General features: G+C 40.4%; 1 protein-coding gene and 1 pseudogene across 3 annotated transcripts in view; one reads left to right on the top strand and one right to left on the bottom strand.

Moving 5' to 3' along the window:
- LOC120779773 overlaps nucleotides 1-21,629 on the top strand; it is a 35,327-nt pseudogene extending 13,698 nt beyond the window's left edge.
- LOC120779468 (probable cation-transporting ATPase 13A3) overlaps nucleotides 1-22,520 on the bottom strand; it is a 102,986-nt gene that overhangs the window by 59,058 nt on the left and 21,408 nt on the right. The window contains exon 2 of one of the 3 annotated variants that reach the window (XM_040111732.1): nucleotides 11,882-12,353. In XM_040111732.1, the coding sequence (XP_039967666.1) occupies nucleotides 11,882-12,260 (379 nt within the window). In that variant the 5' untranslated portion in view covers nucleotides 12,261-12,353. Of the gene's footprint in view, nucleotides 1-11,881; nucleotides 12,609-22,520 lie in introns of those variants that run through there. The other 2 variants (XM_040111731.1, XM_040111734.1) reach the window with 2 other exon arrangements.

The following is a 22,520-nucleotide window of genomic DNA, read 5'->3' as shown; positions in this document are numbered from 1 at the left end:
CCGTAATTGCGTCAGAAACGAGAGTCTGATGAGTTTTTGAGTCAGACAATCGTCTTAGTACGCACACTTTATGGTGAAATGGATTTTATGGTATACTTTGTGAATCGTAGGGACAAATCAGCGATATCTGGAACCATATGTTGACATATATCGGTGGAAATAACGGGCAAGAAAAAGCTCGCTCTTTTCCGTGTAAAATACACAGGTTTGCACAAAAACATTTTTCATTATTTATGCGAAGAAAATTGTAGTATGGTGAGCATACACCTACATATAACAATCTTTATTTCCATTTTTATCTTAATGCCCCATTTGTTTATGTATCGCATTGTTATGGCACATTATCTCCATCGTGAGCATACAACTATATCTACAGAAAACAACATTTGTTTACATTTAGATCAATGACCCATTTGTATATAATTTCTCTTTAGAAGTCAACTACGAATATATGCCAAATTTCTAAAGCATATATAGTCAAATGGAAAGGTTGTCCATAAAAAAAGTTGATTCCGATTTTAATTGTAAACTTTGGAACTTTGGGGTAACATTTTTTTTCAGTCCGGTATTTGGAATTAAAAATTGAAGTATAATTTACCACCATCTTTTTGGGGTTACAAATTTTAAAATTATACATAATTAGAATTTTCGAGTTTAAATAATAAAACCAAATAAACTTATGACTTAATAATGACGGAATTACAGACTAAGACAACTTATTTACTTTTTGTAGTGACTTCCCATGACTCTTAATTTTTGAAAAACATCACTCAATTATTTGATTCAGTAAAGCACTTCAAAGGTTTGCTTCATTACAATTTCTATGCTTTGGTATATTTAGTAGCTTACCACCATGAGCTAAAAATAGTAAGACTTTGTTCATAGTTAGAAATTCTTAAATTATTCTTCAAAATCTATGTCGCTCCCCTCAAAGAAATGTCCCTTGGCTCTAATACACTTATTCTTCCGACGGGTTATTGCTATTCGAACTTCTTCACGGTCGGGTAATGGAACGTCTGCTCCATCGTCATCGATTGGGGAATCGGGTTCGCCTTCTCCTGGTGTTGTGCGTTCACTGCCATTCAGCAGGCTGGAGAAGTGTTCCCTCCATAATTTAAGTATGCTCTGGGCATCGGTCACTAGATCACCTTTGGGGGTTCTACAAAAGTATGCTCCGGTCCTTCTGTAAGCCGCCGCATTTTTTCGTAGAATTTTCGAGCATTACCCCTGTCGGCCAGCTTATCAAGCTCTTCGCACTCACGCATTTCAGCCTCTTTCTTTTTCTGTCTACAAATGCGTCTCGCTTCCCTCTTCAACTCTCGGTATCTATCCCATCCCGCACGTGTTGTGGTCAATCGTAACGTTGCGAGGTAGGCAGTCTGTTTTCTCTCCGCTGCGACACGGCACTCCTCGTCGTACCAGCTGTTCTTTTGCACTTTCCCAAACCAATGGTTTCGGTTGCAGCTGTACGTAAGGAGTTTGAAATGCCGTCCCACAGTTCCCTTATACCGGGTTGTTGACGAGTGCTCTCAGAGAGCAGGAGTGCAAGCCGAGTAGAAAATCGTTCGGCTGTCTGTTGTGATTGCAGCTTCTCGACGTCGAAACTTCCGTGTGTTTGTTGGCGTGTGTTTTTTGCTGCACAGAGGCGGGTGCGAATCTTGGCTGCAACAAGATAGTGATCCGAGTCGATGTTAGACCCTCGGAGCGCACGCACATCTAAAACACTGGAGACGTGTCTTCCGTCTATCACAACATGATCGATCTGGTTGGCAGTTTTTCGATCCGGAGACAGCCAGGTAGCTTGATGAATTTTTTTATGCTGGAATCTAGTACTACAGATAACCATATTTCGGGCCCCGGCGAAGTCGATCAGCCTCAACCCATTTGGGGATGTTTAGTCGTGGAGGCTGAATTTACCGACCGTAGTGCCAAAGATACCTTCTTTGCCCACCCTGGCGTTAAAGTCGCCAAGCACGATTTGTACATCGTGGCGGGGGCAGCTCTCATAAGTGCCTTCCAAGCGCTTATAGAAGGCATCTTTGGTCATATCGTCCTTCTGTTCCGTCGGGACGTGGTCACAAATCAGCGATATGTTGAGAACCTCGCTTTGATGCGGATTATGGTTAGTTGTTCATTCACCAGAGTGAATGATAATACTCGGCGACGGAGTCTCTCTCCCACCACGAATCCCACACCAAACATGCGCTCCTTTATATGGCCTCTGTACTAAATGTCACAAGGACCTACTCGTCTCTGTCCTTGTCCCGCCCATCGCATTTCTTGGACGGCGGTGATGTCAGCCTTTAGTTTCGCGAGGACATCAACCTGCTGGGCTGCGGCACCTTCCCAATTAAGGGTCCGGAAATTCCAGGTGCATGCCCTGATATCGTAGTCCTTATTTCGTTTTCCATGGTCGTCATCAAAAGGGGGTCGCTCATCCGAGGCTTATTGTTTCTTTGCATTGGGGGTATTTTTTTTACGTGGCGGACCCAAGCCCAGCGCACAACCCTGCGGAGGGGATGTTTCGCCTTCTCACTTTAGCTCGCCTTCAAACGGGTGTTCTTAGGCTACCCAGAGGATACTTGGTCAAACACCGGAAGTCGTGAGCTGCTTGAGTCATATGTAAAAGAATCGTTTCTAGCTACTCCCACGTGAATGGCGATCAGAAAACTTTCCTCACTTGCGTGAACTTCTATGCATGACTCCATACTATGCATTTACACGAATACTATTCTGATCCTCTGTGTGGTGGTGGTGTTAACCCTAATTTTGTTTTATTAACGCTTTTGATACAGTTTTTTTTTATTTTCAAATTTTTCGACAAACAAACAGACCTGCCGATATAAATTTTTTTAAATTCGAAATTTATTTTACAACAGAAATTGAGTTTCAATTTCAAGAATTGAAATTTATTTTATCGAATGTAATTGCCTCTGTTAGGAGCTTCTGCAAGATTAACTGAGCAATTTTTTACGTCTCTTTGTGCTGTGGTTCCGCGCCGCTCTGCGGGTACATAACGAAATATCGTTACATTTTTATGTATAAAATATAATCCATATGTATGAAACAATTGTTAGCCATTGTCGCTTTACATGATAAACCGAAAATTTTTTTATTAATTTTTCCCAACTGGAAAATGGCAACACTGGTATTTGTCAGAAGTGTAAATACATAAATATCTTGAAACTGTGAGTGTGTCAAGTAATTTAAACCCAGTTCTAGATTCCTCGGATGAAATCTTACCCCATTCTTTTCTAATGACTTCTTTCAATAAAGATTTTCTTGTAATTATGTGCTTCCCAATATAGTATTTCGCTTCAATAACGCCAAAAGGTGTTCAACTGGTTGGATATCTGGCGATGGCAGTAGTTTAGGTACGTCGTAAAGTAATCATGACAATTTCGGCCGTAAGTTTAGGGTTGTTGTCGTATTGGAAAAAACATTTATTGTCAAACCCAAACTCTTAAATGCTTTGCCGTACATTGTGTTTTAAAATATCCAAATATGCAAACCTATCCATAGTGGATTCAATAAATTAGAACTTTCCAACGCCACCGACTGCCATACACCCCCAAATCATTACTCCTCCAACACCATACTCGACGGTGGGAAACAAACTTCCTTTGTTAAGCGCTGTCCCTGTTTTTCCCAAACAATTTTTGATCCTTTGATGCCGAAGATACAAATTTTACTTTCATTACCTTTTCTAAGGCATGTTGACGTACGTACTCACTTACTTTTGCGAGTAAATGCAAATTACAATTCTCGCTTTTTGTCGTTAGTTTTGACCTTCCTTCTGCAGTTGTATAATAATTTGTCTTTCGCTAACGTCTGTTTCCTTTCTTTTTGAAACCATGATTAATATAAATAAAAAACCAGTGAAAATCTATATGTATAATATTGGGTAGTCCAAAAAGTCTTTTCGTATTTTGTCAATGTGCTCAATTGTACTACCAATCACATGGTGAAAAAAAGTTACAGCTGTTCAAAAATGAGTGAAAATAATGAAGAAATTAGCTACATATATTTTGATTTGTTCGTGTAGCACATAAATGGTTCGCTCGCTTCCGTTCTGGAAATTTCTATTTACATTGATGAAAGTTTTACACTGGTGGAATACTGTCTCCAGCGGAAAAATGGCAAAAAGTGGTCGACCAAAAATGGTAGACATTTGTTTATTTATTTATTAGTATGAATGTAAAAAAAAAATAAGTTGTAGTTTGATTAGAAATACGAAAAGACTTTTTCGACAACCCAGTATATAAGATTTATGCAATAAACATTGTTATTAAATTCAACATACTGTGGCTACGATAGCCTGAACCGAATTATAGTGAGCGTACACTTTTGACGCACGCATTACAAAGCTGCAGTAACAAAAATGCCGTTATCAGTGGAGTCGTCTGACTGTGCAAAAGAATTTGTGGCGCCAACATCTTAGCTTTCTACGGCTAATACCGTTTATGGAGAATTTCAGTTATTTTGGCGATTCTTTTACACATTCTGTGAAATAAATGTTTAATTTTTAAAGAAGGGTATACTTATGATGCCTAGTGTATATGCACATGCAGTTTGCAACATTCCACTTAGCTAGCTGAAAGGTGGCGCAACATTCTTTGGACTGACGAGCGCAAGCTCGTTTTGTTTGGTGACCGAGGAATCTGATCTGATTACATTGCTATTATAAAGGCGAAAGTTTATGAGTGTACATGTTTGTTACTTCTTCACGACTAAATGGCTAGATCCTTTTTAATAAAGTTTACTGCGAGAAAATATCTTATTTTAATGGACAAACGAAGAAATTCGCGGATAATGTATGGGGAACTTTGTACATAACTATTTCAATTAAAACGTGATACTTAAAATGACTCCCAATTCATAAGTTAACACACGCGAGTTAAGGAACGTTTCATTTCACAAAAAAACCAAAACATCTCTTGTTTATGTCGAACGACGCATAAACAAATAGTGATAAGCAATTCCAATATATGGTGTGAAATAGAAATGGTATCACACATAACGAGTGTTATCTCCTACACGCTATTCTCTTGGGACTGTTCGTAACGACAAACAATCGACTGTAGATAGTGTGTATATCTTCAAATAATATAGCAGACAGCAAATAGAAAGTAGTACCATAAAGTAGTATAAATAGCACTAAATTATAAAAATGTATTTAGTCTTAGTTTTGTATTAATAAAAGAACTTGCCCTGACGGTGCAAAGTACATAACAAAAGTGAATCAATTGTGATTAACTCGCGCGTTCAGTCGCTTGTCTTGAAGCCGAACCGCGGGGAGTGACGGGGATGCCCATTAGAAATAACGTTGACCCGAACAGACAGATGACGTTCTCGGATGCATCCGATTTATAATTAATTTATGTAATATATAAAATACACATAAACTAGGCAGACAAAGTCTCCGCTCACTAATTTGTGGAATGAGTTTTAATAAAAAATATTTATAAAATATATGTGGTTTTTTAATTCTTATTACAATATCAGATGCGCATACTAATAGCATTACAGTCGCCAAATTTCATGGAATTCCTATGTGCTTTTTCAATGTTAACGGCACTTTTTAACTAACACAGAATAAGCAGAAAAAGTTTCCGCTCACTGCTTATTACATTAGTTTATTGTAGTTTCGTCGCTATGAAGACATGTTGATTTTTTGTGCGTTGTTGTCAATAATATATACTAAACGAATAAAAGAAAAATACTGCAATTTTTGTGTAAATTTTTCTAAATTAATCAGCATTAATCGAAGTGAAGCAACATGCTGACAAATTAGGGTTGCCAAACGTGATTTGCTTCCAACAGGACAATGAACTTGTTTGTCTTTGGCTACTGTACATGCTCCAAAACAGCTATATTCACCACCAGAATTTCCTGACCTCAATAGAATAGAGCATTTATGGGCTCTATTGGAGCGCAAAATCCACACACATACGATAACCAGCAAAGAAATGCTCCAGACCGTTATATTGGATGAATAGAGTAAAATATCGGCAGAAGAAACGAGGAAATTAGTACATTCCATGCCTAAACTCTAGCATAAGTTCTAAAGTTTTGAGCCTACCTCACCAGCTTTTGAAGTTTTTATAATTACTTCATATGCTATTGTTTTGTTCGATGAGCGGAGAATTGTTTGCCTTAGTTAATTGGTTTTTAAAATGTTATTGAGCTTTGTTTATTTTTTTTATTGAATTATCAGAAAAAAACATATTTTTTTAAAGAAAAAGATATCATTTAATAAAACCAAAAACAAATTTTGAAATCTATTAAATGGTCAAACTTTCCTCTCAGTTTAAAAGATTTTGCACCTAGTGAGCGGAGACTTTTTCTACCTAGTGTATGTATAATAGGTATAAATACAAACATATATAATGGGTATAAACATAAATATATAAGGGCAGTGACCAGGCCATTGTCATCATGAGATAGCAGAGTAACGGTACGATCGACATAAAGGTTGAGGTTCTGAAGTTTCGAGCGGGCCGATATGTAAGATGTAAGGAAGCAGCATGTACAATGCTCGACTTACCGTTAATGAAAGACACCCAACAGTGACCCAACTTAATGTGCACCTCCTAAAAGATGAGCGTGTGTATTTTACAAAGGCAAACCTGAGAGACCGAGTTGCAACACCGCATATTACAACCCTCACAGCATTTTCCACGCCTGTGATAGGAAGACGAATTTACTCGGACGTTGTTCTATGTAGACGTGCCAAGGTATTACACGTGGAATGCGTCACGAAAAAAGCGGAAACGTCGCGTACATGGCGCACCCGTCGACGGATGGCTTGGTATGAAAGCCTCAGATGCCCTGGGTAGAATTTATACCATACACATAACACAATTTGAGTGTTATTGTGTACGGTTGCTGCTGACTAGAATCCAAGGTCCTACTAATTTTCAAGCGCCCAAAATCGTAGATTTGAAAGAAAATGCCACTTTCTGAGAGGCATGTGAGACGATGAGGTTGCTTGAGGACGTCAGGCCACTGGGATCACCATGTTGAGAGTGCTCTTTGAGATTATAAGCACATGCGTACTCTCCAACCTCCGGCAATTGTGGGACAAATATAAAAACTCGTTATCAGAAGACATACAAAGAGATAACACTAGTACACGATGACATTATTTTTAACGAAGCGCTAAACGATATTGAGGGTAAAATTTTGCGGTGGTTGGAAAATTACTGCCTGGTTTCAGTAAAGCTGCTTCACAAAGAACTGATGAGCTGCCCACTGATTTCGTCAGAGGTCAACTTGGTTATGATAGTGCGACTATGGGAATTCAAGTCAATCAAACAAAGTCCCTCCTGCTACTATGGGCCCTGAAACAAATTTTCAATTTAATGAGAAATCGCGTAGCTAGCAAACAAGGCCACCAAACTTCCGTGCTAAACTTTCTGCTTGAACAGTTGCGCTATCTTTTGCCTCCTTCGGAATAACCACAACTTTGTTAAGTGGTGACGGAATCGCACACTCAGTATTTAAACTCCCGCTGAAGAATTGCTCATTTGCAATATCATCAAAAGTTATACGTCACGGTGCTCTTTTACAATGGTGCAAATTTATCGAAGCACTGGATCGTGAAAGACAATCGGAGCAATCGAATCTTGATGTGTGGAGTAATCATCTTGCTGGTAGGTGATTTTCGGCAGTTGTCGCCAAATATCAAGCGAGGTACAGCGGCAGGCGAGTAAACGCATGCCTCAAGGCTACGCCGTTGTGGGCTAAGGAGCTAAAGGAGTAAATACAGCTGAAAACTATCTTTAAGCTCTTTAATGATCACGAGTGTGGATTCTCCCACAAGCACTTCTCGAGGTTGTCTCATCGACGGATACGAACGGTCATTTAACTTTTGACAGCCCATTTAGCAATGTTGTTAGCTCAGAAGATAACCTTATTGAGGTATTTCTGAGTTTACAGGAAAACCTGGCTAGCGAGAAGTGGTTGCGCGAAAGAGATATCATAGCGCCCAAACCAAAATTAGTAGAAAAAAATAATATTAGAGCTGGTTCCAGCTGAAGTGAGGACCTACATCTCAATTGAGGTTGCTTGAGGACGGCGATGACAACTGATAACGCAACTATATACACTTTAGAGTTCTTAAATTCTCTCGACCTGTCTGTGATATCCTCCCACAAGTTCAAACTCTCAGTTGGTGTGCCTATCATACTGACGCGTAACCTCGATGCGCCAAACGCTTACAATTTACCCTTGCACCCCTTGCTTCTCCCATGGACAACTGTAATCATTTTATTGACGCAGACAACAAGTTCTGCAATGTGATTTTTTGGAATGAACAGTCATTAGTTTTGCTGTTAGTTAAGTTTAGTTCCCGTAATGAACCGCGGATAACACCGCATGACAATGCTAGTTTTACAATGTATGCCGAAATATACAATAAGAACAATACGGGACGGCATTCTCAGTATTATGGTAAGGCCGGTTTTTCTTACTATAGTTTTTAGTTCATTGGTTTAAAACTATGATAAATCAGCATGCATATGTTGATATTTTGCAAAACGTGATGTTGCCATACGGTCGAGAGAAAATGTCGTTAATTTGGACTATACAGCAGAAGCATGCGCGTGACGACGATGACGTGCCCTCTTGCACCGCCCCTCAACGCTAAACTATGATTGCTACAAATTCATCCGCCAGAAGGGGTTCCGGCTGAACTTCCGGTTCAGCAAGGTGGTGACTCACTCCGACACCGACTGCCGCTGTGGTTGAAGGAGAGCGGCACGAGTCTCCCAACGAGTAGGAAGGGGCGCTACCCTCCACTCAGGAGCTCCTAGACAGGTTGGAGATGCAGATTGGTGAGGATGGTGAGGACGAAGACCTGTCTCGAGGAAAGTCAACTCGGATAACCTGGCATTCTTCTCGATCCAGGAACCATGGGTTTATAGAAGAGAGGTATTTGTGTAGCAGTTAGAACCGATTTAGACTTTTTCTGTATTTCAGAGTTTCTAACGCAGGATCTTTTGGCGGCGTAGGTGAAGGAAAAGGAAGGTTCTGACTTCGTCCTTGCATTAGCCTACTATTAGCCAATGGCCATCATTCGACCTAATCCCACCATTGGTCGCAAGTAGGCCAAATCGCCTGGATTGATATCTATACCAATGGGACCTTTTTCAAGCATTCTTCAAGCAGAAGTTTTGCTATAAGTCAGTGCGTGGAGCTCCATCTCCACCGCAACTATGGCAACCAGGGTATCACCATTCTTAACGAGAGTAAAGTGACACTAAAAGCGATTATAGCATATGAGATTAAATCGTTTTTAGTAGAGGAGTGCATAGAAATGTTGAACCGATTATCAGTGTACACCTAATTTGGGTGCCGGGGCATAAAGGGGTAGCCGGAAATGAGCTAGCCGACGAACTAGCCCGCTCTGTGGCAGCGTCTAAAATGACGGGACCAGAACCAAGCATCGCAATGGGGTCCCACACTCTTAAGGAGCTGCACTGCACGGAGGAAAGAGTTTAGAGGAAACAGTACTGGTAGCAAGCAACAGGAATGCGCCATGCTAAGGTCAGGAAGCACTTGTCCAACATGGGGATAACCCCTTGCGCAAACTGCAGGTTCTACGACTTGGAAGAGGTAACACCAGCACATCTGATTCTGGATTGTCCAGTTTGTGGAAGCTGGCTTAAGGCCATGGGTTCCATCTACATGGAAAGGGATAACATCACCACACAGGCTCCTAGAATTATTCAGGATGCTGGACCTTGGTGACCATATGTGATATAAAATAGGGCAAAATAGACCCTACGTCGCAGTTCAATACCTCATTATTACCTATCTAACTATCTATAGTCTACTATTGAGCGGGCTTAGAAGGCGATTCCCGTGGAAAGATATCAGAAACTAGTTATCTCCACAGGCACGATTTACCGCTATAACAAAGTTTTAGAATCAAGTTTTGTTTATGTAATTGATGATTGATGGTTGAAATACTGTAAAATGAATACATGTTTTTATTATATTATTATAGCCGAGTTAACAACAGCGCGCCAGTCGTTTCTTCTTTTCGCTACGTGGCGCCAATTGGATATTCCAAGCGAAGCCAGGTCCTTCTCCACCTGGTCCTTCCAACAGAGTGGAGGTCTTCCTCTTCCTCTGCTTCCCCGGGCGGGCACTTTGTCGCATACTTTCAGAGCTGGAATATTTTCATCCATTCGGACAACATGACCTAGCCAGCGTTGCCGCTGTCTTTTTATTCGCTGAACTATGTCAATGTCGTCATATATCTCATAAAGCTCATCGTTCCATCGAATGCGATATTCGCCGTGGCCAACGCGCACGTCCTTCGCAGAACTTTTCTCTCGAAAACTCGTAAGGTCGACTCATCAGATGTTGTCATCGTCCATGCCTCTGCATTATATAGCAGGACAGGAATTAAGAGTGACTAATAGAGTTTGGTTTTTATTCGTCGAGAGAGAACTTTGCTTCTCAGTTGCCTACTCAGTCCGAAGTAGCACCTGTTGGCCAGAGTTATCCTGCGTTGGATTTCCAGGCTAACATTGTTGGTGATGTTTACGCTGGTTCCAAGATAGACGAAATTATCTACAGCTTCAAAGTTATGACTGTCAACAGTGACGTGAGAGCCAAGTCGCGAGTGCGACGACTGTTTGTTTGATGACAGGAGATATTTCGTCTTGCCCTCGGTCACTGCTGGACCCATTTGTTTTGCTTCCTTGTCCAGTCTGGAGAAAGCAGAACTAATGGCGCGGGTGTTAAGGCCGATGATATCAATATCATCGGCATACGCCAGCAGCTGTACACTCTTATAAAAGATTGTACCTGCTCGATTAAGTTCTGCAGCACGAATTATTTTTTCCAGCAGCAGGTTGAAGAAGTCGCACGATAGAGAGTCGCCTTGTCTGAAACCTCGTTTGGAATCGAACGGCTCGGAGAGGTCCTTCCCGATCCTGACAGAGCTTTTGGTCTTGCTCAACGTCACTTTACACAGCCGTATTAGTTTTGCAGGGATACCAAATTCAGACGTCGTGGCATAAAGGCAGCTCGTGCTGTCGAAAGCAGCTTTGAAATCGACGAAGAGGTTGTGTGTGTCGATTCTCCTTTGACGGGTCTTTTCCAAAATTTGGCATATGGTGAATATCTGGTCGGTTGCTGATTTGCAAGGTCTGAAGCCACACTGATAAGGTCCAATCAGTTAGTTGACGGTGGGCTTTCATCTTTCACACAATACGCTCGATAGAAGTTTTTGTTATACAGCTTTATTATTCTATTTTGTTTATCAAAATTGAAGTGGAGATCCTATTTTTTTGACAGAGTGCATTTCTTGTAGTGGACAGCTAATATATGGCAACTTCTTTTAGTGTTGTTAAATTCTAATTTTAATTTAATAATAAGCCTTTTTGTTATGCTGAGTATTTTATAAAATGTAACGTCTAGATAGTTAAACAATTCCAAGATTTTGTTTGTCATACATTTATTGCCGGCGAGGTGCTATTATTTTGTATCTAGCCGTATTTCAATGTGTAATTATAAATATATTAATTAAAAAGTGTATATAAAGTGTTTTAAACAAAGTGAAATAGCGTGCATTATTATCATAATTTTTGAAATTTTATAACAAAAATTTCGAAAACTGTAAGTCCGAGGTGATTAGATTTTTTAATCTTGAGAACCTTTTCCATCCGTACATACCATGAGATCACGGCGCCAAAGAATGTTTTTGAATTTTGGGATTTTTTTTACAAAGTATAAAGCATACATACATAAGCTGTGGCAATTGACAATGCCTGATTTGAACGAGAAACGTCTGTGTTATTCGATTCTATTAACTAGCGTACTTATAATATTTTTTCGGATGCATACTGCTAAGTATTTTACTCACCTTTTGCAATGAGTTGAGAATCTTGCGATACGTGATCTTCTCCATTGTTGGCTCTGTGAGTTAAGAAACTCTGGCGGCGTGCCTCATTGGACGATGTCAATTTACTTGCAATACCATTCTGAAGTTGCGCCTCTTGAAAAATCACATTAGCATGATTCGAAGGTAAGTCCGTTGGCGACGAACCGCCGCTACTATTAGAGACACCGCTGGGTTGACGTGAGGTACTTTTTTCCTGGTGAGTAATCATCTGATAAGACGAATTATTGAGTGGAAGTAAGTTATCCTGTTTCATTCCTCTTTTGGTAAAGTGCATCTTAGACGTATTAACTAAGACTTCACATTTTTGGTTAGGAGGCTGTGTATCACTCTGATTGTTCATTGACACAAGTTTTGGGTTAGACGAATTTTGCAATATTGTATCTTGTTATTCAGAAACCTGTACGGATAGCTCTTTCTATCTCTGTTCATATAACTGTCGACGCAATTAAAACCCTTTTTAGTCGTGGAACACTTTTCTGCATTCACAACCACTACTTTCACGAAGCCATAATGGTGCAATCTTTTGAAATTCATGATTTTTTATTCATGGAACATTTCCCTTTAGTACTGATTAATAACACTGCCCTTTATTCATATAACATATTTAGCTTTTGTTAACACTATTTAACAACTTTCCTTAACATTGTTTGTTAATGTCGGCTGTATAAACTCACGCATTACAATATTTTTAAAAAATACATAGTTTGTCTATTAAAAAAAAAATAGAATGAATATTGTCTAAACCTGACTTGCTGTTATTAATGTTTAAAGTACCATTTTCACAGAATTCTAATGGAGATTTCTTTTTTATGCACATCCAGTGTTCTCTATCTTAATACTATATAAAAATCCAGTGCCCGTGTGTATGTTCCGAATGAACTCAAAAACGAGTCAGTGATATTCATGAAAGTTGGCATATACATGTAATTTGGTCCAACTTAGATGATAGGATAGCTTACATCTCAATTTATACTCGCAATATTATATTATTGCAAATTATTTGTATTATTTGTTAGCTCAAAAAGATTCTAACAGATGTCGCTAATTATTGATTGGATTGAGTAAGTATTCAACAGATATGTTAAAAATACAAACGTTTTGTACTTATAAGCTACAACTTTATCGTCTCCACAATTAATAATTAACATTTTGTTTTACTTCTAATTTACAGTTACATAAATACAGCCAAATATATAATCTACAAAATCAGAGAACAGTGAAATTCATTGACATTAAATTAAATTAAATTAAATTAAAAATTTATAATTTTCAGCTGTCACAAAAACAACACCGACAACACTGAACGCTTACCAAAATTAAATGCCAACAGCGCAGTATTGTATGCGGCAGGTAGTTTACTACAATACCCTATGTGGATGCCATTCGATGGCCACAGGTGGTGTGTATGCAGGAATTACTATTTAGGAGATGCATGTATGCATTTATTTATATCATATTTCATGAAAAACTATTTAATAATGACCTGGTTTTGCGTAAATCCGCTGTAAATAACTTCTTTCTCAACATGTATCAACATGCAAAATTTAGCAACGACATGAACCTACGGTTATTTTCCAATTGGAAAAGTGTTATGCACAGCGTATAAGCACATAAAGAGAAAGGTTACCAGCACAAATAAGTTTAATTAAATTACAAATTATGAATGTAAACTTAAATTAAACGTAAAACATTGTAAGTTAAAAAAGCAATATATTTTAGCTGATTTATAAAAAAAACTGATTTTGACTGTACTGCTTTACAATTACAGTGAAACTTCTCTAACTCGAACTTCCGTAGCTCGAAATGTTCTCTATATCGAATTTCCTTAAGAACAAAATACGAACTAAATGTCACAGAAACTGCGGCGGTAAACAAGCGTAACTCGAATTTTTCGGGGAAACACCTACCGCAATTTCGGGGAATTACCGAGCTGCGAGTCGGCGACAGATAACGACTTGTATTTTAAATTTCTTAGCAAGCGTCGCACGCACTTACATAAGATTGTATCAGTTGTTGTTAGAACGGTGGTGCAAATTGTCAATTTTTGTAGTGATATTGGACTAAAATGACATCAAAACGAAGTGTAAAGTGTTTAACGCTTAAGGAAAAGTTAAAACTAATTGCCGAGGTAGAAAAGGGCGAAAACAAAAAAAAAAAACATTGCACAAATATTTGGGATTCCTCCTAATACGTTATCAACCATTTTGAAAAACAAAGACAAACTTTTAGAACAAAAAGGTGACTATAACTTTAACTCCAAACGAAAAAGTATTACAACTTGCGTCAATAATGACGTTGATCAAGCTATGCTTAAGTGGGTTACTACCGCACGTGAGAAAAATCTTCCTCTCTCGGGAACCTTAATCAGAGAAAAAGCTAAAGAATTTGCGGTTACTTTGGGTCGCGAAAATTTTTCTGCTAGTGTAGGGTGGTTAGATAAATTTAAAAAAAAGGCATAATATCGCACAAATGTCGATTGGTGGAGAAAGTGCTTCAGCCGATTTACAGTCTAGTGAAGATTGGAAAAAAAAACGTTTTGCCAGATTTATTCAGACAATACCACGAAAATGATATTTTTAATGCAGATAAAACGGGCATTTTTTTTTTAATATTTACCCAATAAAACATTAGCCTTTAAAGGTCAAAAATGCTTTGGTGGCAAAAACAGCAAGGAGAGAATTACCGTTATGGTTGCAAGCACGTTGTTTTAAGGGTATAAAATCACTTGATGTGGACTATGAGTACAACAAAAAAGCGTGGATTACAAGTGAAATTTATGATAAGTGGCTCAAAAATCTAGATAAAGTCTTTGTTGCCCAAAATAGGAAAATACAACTGATCGTTGACAATTGTCCCGCACATCCTAAAAATGTACAAGCAAATTTAAAAAACATTAAACTGCAATATTTTCCTCCTAATTTGACGTCTGTTCTACAACCAATGGACCAAGATTTTACTCAAAATCTCAAGCAAAATTATAGAAAACGAATTGTGATGAAAGTTTTGGCCCATATGGAAGAACCAACTCCTACGACTGTGTCGTTACTTGATGCAATCAGGGATCTAAACAAAACCTGGAATTTGGGTGTAAAACCACAAACAATAAGCAATTGTTTTAGAAAGGCTGGTTTTGCTAAAGGGGAGTTAATGCAGAATGCTACTACGGATGACTGGGATGAAGAAGACGATCTTCCATTGTCTGAATTGAAACAAATTTGGACTACATATCGAACGGCAATGGGAACCGGTAATGTGTCTTTTGATGATTACGTCGATATTGACGATGATGTGCAAACAATGGGATTCCCAACAGATAAAGACATTTTAGATAGCGTCATGGAAAATCTAGTTCCTTCTGGAAAAGGTAAGTCTAAAGTAAAATTTGTAAAATGTAGCATTGTTCAACAGAAACAATCTATTGTTTCAGACTTAGAGGAGAAAGTCTCTAGTGAAAGCGAGTTTGAAACAACAACTGAAACTATACCCACATTTAATCAAGCGTATTCTGCTATCCAGACCCTAAGAAATTTTACTTCGTCAAAAGAAAATGTGCCCAATGTGAACATTTGTGAAACATTTTATAGAGAAAGAGAAATGGTCCGTATTTAAACAAAAAAAAAATTACCAATTTTTTCCAATAAGAATTTATATATATTTATTTATATACTACATATGTATTACAAACTGTCTTTTTAAATAAACATGTACATACATACATATGTAAATAAATTTGAACTCAACTTAGTGTATTTTCCTTAATTCGAATTTTCCGTAACTCGAACTCTACTTTCTGTCCCTTGGACATTCGAGTTAGGGAAGTTCCACTGTATTTTTTTTATTGCACACTCATCATTGAAAAAACAAACAAAAAACATTAAAGACTTTGCAACCCTATGCGAACAGCTGGGTATTTTTCTCCAAGTGGAAAACAACCCACAACAAAAGCACCAATTACAACAAGTGGAGACTTTTCGTTTAACTGAAATTCTACAGCTGGTTTATTTGCTAACTTGTGGTGGAACACACAGGTGGAAATTCTCAATTAAATTTAATTTTTATAGAAATTTGTGTAACTATTTTAAATAATAGTGTGTTGAAAAACGGTGCAAATACAATAATAAAAATTTTAGCTGATTAACTACCAGATACAACAATTATTACCAGGTGATTTAATGTCATTCGATGCTACTGTAGAAGAAAACGAGACAGTGAATTTCCCAATTGAATTTTTAAATTCTTTAGACATATCAGGAATGCCACCACACAAACTACGATTGAAAATTGGATCATCGATTATTTTACTGCGTGATTTAAACCCTCCTTAACTATGCAACGGCACACATTTGGTGATCAAATGAATTACTGGAAACGTTCTTGAAGCAACTATTTTGACAGGAAAGTTTTAGCGGCAGAATTCTGCCGAGTTGACAGTCTTTGGCCGGATAAAAATCCGGGTCCGTTCCGGTTACGTAGACCCGACTGTCGTGGGAACGACATTCAACAACAACAACAGGAAAGTTTAAAGGAGAAATTGTTTTGTTACCACGTATTCCGATGATATCATCCGATTCTCCCATACCATTTAAAAGACTACAGTTTCCCATTCGTTTAGCTTTCGCGATGACTATAAATAAATCTCAAGGCCAAACAATGTCTATTTGTAGATTAGACTTGGAAAATCCATGTTTTTCCCATGGGCAATTATACGTGGCGTGTTCACGAGTAGGAAGAAAATATTGTACATCGATTGGCGCTTCATTGAACATTAACTGTGATTTATTACGATTAGACATTTAGAGTATATATATCAAATAAAAATATTTTAAGTATTTATCAAATATGTTATAAAAATGTTATGTTAATTTGTGTTAAACTCAGCCACAGCAACACGTGGGCGGGTCTGCTAGTTGTAATATAAATCTACACTGAACGCAAGAGAAGTTTCCAACACATTTTGTACGCTTCAGATATTCCGTTAATTTCACACGACATGAATTATCTTGCGTAGTCAGAGTAGAGTCAGCTTCGAAGCATCTCCGTCATAAATCTATTGCTGCAGTTTAAATGTAGATTGGTTACAAAATTCTGAAAAAAGCTATGGTATTTGGACTGTTGCTACTTTCAAAAAGCGACATCTAACATACTGATAATTATAACATATGGAACAGTCCGTTACTATATTTAAATAACGACATGCAAATAATAAATAGTAGCAACCCAAAAGTCGTTAATTTTTAAAAATAATATATTTGAGTTGCTATTATAATAATGCTGGAGGCCTCCCCTCTTTCTATTCTATAGTATTAATATTTATTCTATAGAAAAACGTAATACTTTGGTTGACTAAATCAGTCATAGCCAGTAATATGGTTATCTGTAGACAAGATCCCAGCAAAGGAAAATTCATCGAGCTACCTGGCTGTCTCCGGAACAAAAAACCACCAATAAAACCGTTGTGTAGGTTATAGACGGAAGACACGTCTTCAGTGTTTTAAAAGTGCGTACTTTCCGAGGTCCTAACTTCGCCTATCTATCTATAACTATCTTGTTACTGCCAAGATAAGCACAGAGACGGTTCTGTGCATCAACAAATCAACGTCAACAAGGAAGGTCCGACTTCGAGAAGCTGCAATCACAACAGACAGGCGAACGACTTTCTGCACGACTTGCACTCCTGCTCTCTGAGAACTCTCATCAGCAACTCCGTATAAGGAAACTGTGGACGACTTACGTACAGCTGCAAACGGAACAATCGGTTTTCGGAATAGACAAAAGGACAGCTGGTACGATTAGGAATGCCATGTCGCAGTAAAGACAAAACAGACTACCTTCCTCCTACGTTACAATCGACCACAACACCTGCGGGATGGGATAGATACCCAGAGTTGAAGAGGGAAGTGAGACCCATTTGCATACAAAAACGGAGAGAGGGCAAAATGCGTGATTCCCAGAGCATACTGAAATTATGGAGGGAACTCTTCTTCACCCTGTTGAAGGGGTAACGGGTGAACTCGATTACCCAATCGATGACGTTGAAGTGGACGTTCCATTGCCCGACCAAGAAGTTCGAATAGCAATTACCCGTTTGAAGAACAACAAAACGGCGGGCCCGATGGATTGCCGGCAGAGCTATTAAAATACTGCGGCGTAGAATTCTTGAAATATTAATCAAGGTTTCAGACAAGCAGACTCCAAATCGTGTAACTTCTTCAATCTATTGCTGAAGAAAATAAAACGAGCTGCAGAGCTAAATAGAGAAGGTACAATCTTCTACAAGAGCGTACAGCTGCTGGCGTACGTACACTTCGTCTATCTTGGAACCAGTATTAACACCAACAATAAAGTCAACCTCAAAATCCAACGCAGACTAACTTTTGACTACAGGTGCTTTTTCGGACTAAATAGGCAATTGAGAAGTATAGTCCTCTCTCGACGAACAAAGACCAAACTCTACAAGTCACTCATCCTCTTACAGATGCATGGAAGAAGACAACATCTGATGAGCCAAGGCTACGAGAGAGAATGTCGATTACCATGACAGCCGGTTCTACGCACCGGAATTGACTGGGATTTCATCCGACCAAGGGCTGGCGATCTATCCCCGTTTGGATCGGTGACTTTTAATTTGTCTTTGTGGTCATTAGAGCAATGTCGTAAAGCAGGGTTGCTCCGTATCCTCCTGACTCGCGCTGGCACTGAGTTCAATCCGGGCCCTGAGGAATTTTTCTGCTGCGTTTGCGCAAAAAGGCTCCATCCAAACTTCACCTTGGTCAGGTGTAATACATGCAATGGATGGAGCCATCTTAAGACTTGTTCAGGCCTGAAGGCTCACAAGGAGTGGACCACGAGTTACGTGCCCCATGTTGCCTACGCAATACTGCGACACTAGCCTCTACGGCTGTGCAATCTGCACATAGTTCGCGAGCTGCGCCGCAACAGAGGAGCCTCCACGGTCCCCATGAGCTCAAACAGGCAACATAGCTCCCACTCTGACTTGTCCCCCCCCAACCTTCACCCCGCTCCAATCCTCGTGCGAGAACCAATCGGCAACTCTTGGTTCCTCGCACAAGTCTGTTCCGCGTGTCAGACTGTCATACGTCGGAATGGTACATCAGTTAAGTGCAATTCATGCACTGGCTGGTGTCAATTCCCGGCGTGTTCCGGCCGGCGCACCGCACGTGAGTCGTACGTTGCCCCATGCTGCAGGAGTCTGCCCCCGCAAACGACAACAGTGGCGTCGCCAACCAACACCCCAGCGCGACAACCGCCCCCGCGGGTTCAGCAGCTGCAACAAATACCATCTACACGTCACTCCCTCACCCCCAGAATCACCCACGGACACCCGAGACAAACCTGTGTACTCCAATTTAACTGTAACGGAAGTATGATCGAGGAGATAGTTGGACTTATGAATCGGGAACGCGTATCGATAGCTGCGGTCCAAGAAACCAAACTAAACAGCCGCTCAGATCTTCTGATCTGATCTGGCCTAGCCTTCATATTGCACAACACCGTGCAGTATCGTCTAATCGATGAGCACGTCGACCGCAGGGATACTCCCCTAGAATGTCAGGGAATAGCTATCCGGTCAGGCGATGTCGATCTCGAAATATTTAATATATACATCCCCCCAGTCACATGTTGTCGTACAGGATATCACCCAAACATGTGTAGGTGCGCTACTTCATGGTGATAACCTTTAGGTACTAGGCGACTTTAACGGGCACCACGACCTTTGGCATTCCTACCTGTCGAATGATAGTAGGGGGATGGAGCTGGCGGAACAGATTGACGATTCGTCATTCTGCACAATGAATGACGAAGCCCCCACCAGAGTTATGGGCACCTGTAATAGCTCGCCCGATATTACCATTGCTAGTGGTGGTCTGATAAATAGCATAACCTGGCGACCTATGCTAACTCTCGCATCAGATCACCTGCCCATAATTATCTCGGTCGAGAAACCTCCCGATTCGTTTCTGTGGACAAGCGTACCTTCGTTAATTTTAACAAAGCTAACTGGGCCGGCTTCACAGAATTTACTGAAAGCACCTTCAACGCTCTACTCATTCCTACACATGCGTTGGCGAACGTCAATTCCGCAAGATCATCGCAGCAGCTACCGCTAGCTTCATCACAGATGGTCGAATAGCGGAAATCCACCCCAATTTTCCAGCCGGAGCAGCCGTTTTAGCTAGCGAGCGCGACACCTTACGCCATGCAGATCTCGGGGTTCCCTGAATGAGGGATCTCAATTTGAGAATCGTCGTATGGTAAATCATCATAAGCGGACGAAATGGATAGAACACTTGAAGTCCTGCAACCTCTCCACTGGTGTGAGTAAGCTGTGGGCTACTGCCAAAGCTTTGTCTAACCCGAAGAGACATGACGACCGAGTTGAAGTTTAATTCAATGGTCATGCATCTTCGGACCCGAGGAAGTGCGCGAGCTATTTTAGCCGGCAGTTTACACTGCACCCTTCGGTAGACAAAGTCATGGTAATACTAAGGCATCTAGGCTTGACGGGAGTAAGTTATCTCACCAAAGTCCTCAACCCGTCGCTGACCACTGTTCAAGTACCCGATGTGTGGAAAGTCGGAAGAGTGATCCCACTACTGAAACCTGGGAAACCCACCAACAAAGGGGAATCTTATCGTCCGATAACTCTCCTCTCCCCGGTAGTGAAGACACTTGAGGCCTTACTACTCCCGACCTTCACTCACCACCTGAGCCTTGCCAGATACCAGCATGGATTCCGAAAAGTGCTCAGCACCACCACAGCACTTAGCGTCATAAACGCTCAGAAAGTTCGTGGCCTCAACCAGAAACCACCCTGTGAGAGAACGACATGTCGAAAGCTTTTGACACAGTCAACCACACAACGCTACTGCAGGACGTCGAGAAAACTACGCTCCCTCCAGGACTGAAGAGGTGGACCATGAACTACCTCAGCGGTCGACAATCATCCGTACTATTTCGAGGTGAAACATCGAAACTGAGAAGAACTAAACAGGGGATTCCGCAGGGTGGTGTCCTCTTCCCGTTACTGTTTAACTTCTACATCTCGAAACTCCCGCAGCCACCAGAGGGGTTTTCCATAACCTCGTACGCAGATGATTGCACGATATTGACGTGGGGCAATGGAATCGATGGCAAGTGTTCGAAAGTAAACAACTACTTCTCTGACCTTTCTCGTTTCCTAACTGCACGGAACCTCACACTTTCCACCACCAAATCCACAGCGACCATTTTTACGAACTGGACGAAGGAGTACAGACTTGAACTTAATATTGCAGTTGATGGCGTCAAAATTCCGACTGTCAATAACCCTAAGATTTTAAGTGTAACCTTTGATAGCCTATGCTCCTTCACTCCCCATAGGACCGCGATTATCGCCAAGGTACAGAGCCGCAACAAAATCCTCAAGTCAAGCAGCACATGGGGAAAGGACAAAGAAACGCTGTTGGCAGCATACAAGGCAATCGATCTACCGGTCCTTAACTACACAGCACCCATATGGTCGCCTGGATGCAGTGGTAGGCAGATGAGGTAACTCCAGACCTGCCAAAAGTTTGCACTCCGGACCACAACGGGATGCCTTTTGATGTCTACCATCGAAAACCTTCATAGTGAGACGCTTATGCTCCCAGTTAAGGAGCGTAATGAACTCTTCTCCAAGCAGTTCCTGCTGGGATGTTTTCGTAGAAATTACCTTTGCAGCCATCTGCTTGGAGCGGAACCGCCTCCTAGGAGCATCAAAAGGTCTTTCCTTGACTACGTCGACCGGACTTCGGACGCAACTGACTTTCGACAGGTAGTGACCGCCATTCGCAGTGGAACCATCAACACCCTCAACGATTCCCTTTCCGTGAATGGCGTTCTTGGAGTCAAACCACCACCCATCGCAGTCGAAGAGCTCGAGTTGCTGCGAGAAACGCGAGCGACCCTAGAGCAGCTTCGTTCTGGATATTGTAGCAGGTTAAACAACGAGTCTCCGCATGACACTGACCACCTCTTCGCATGCCCCACCAACCCCACCTATCTAACACCCTTTTCCCTCTGGTCCGACACCGTCGAAACAGCACGTTTCCTGGGCCTCCCGTTAGATGACGTCGACGACAACACAGATAACCCTTACTATCCTGACGGGGATTGATAACCGTTATAACAACAACAACAACAGAGAGAATGGTTATACGGAAGATTTATGGTCCTTTGCGCATTGGAAACGCCGTATGCCGGAGTCGATGGATGAGCTGTACGAGATATACGATTTTTTCGACAAGAAAAGGTTTGAGATTTTACTGAATCTAATTTTGAGGGCGATTTTGTTAAAAAATTCATTCAAGAAAGTTTATAAAGTAAACAAACTATTAGAACATAGGTATCAATACATTCGTTTATACAGGTTTAAATATATCGGCAAAATTAACCAAATATTATTCGAAAATATTTATGACAAGTTTGTTAGGTCTAAGTTCAGATGTAACCGAACATTTTATTCTCTTGCAACTTTCATCGATCGAAGCCGGGGAAATACTTTCAGGAGCTAGTAAACCCCTATATTCCACGAATTTGTGAATAGATTACAAACAGCCAA

The sequence above is a fragment of the Bactrocera tryoni genome, unplaced genomic scaffold (assembly GCF_016617805.1).
Source record: "Bactrocera tryoni isolate S06 unplaced genomic scaffold, CSIRO_BtryS06_freeze2 scaffold_11, whole genome shotgun sequence".
NCBI lineage: Eukaryota > Metazoa > Arthropoda > Insecta > Diptera > Tephritidae > Bactrocera > Bactrocera tryoni.
The sequence above is the reverse complement of the archived record's forward strand: the minus strand, read 5'-3'. Positions and strand labels throughout refer to the sequence as shown.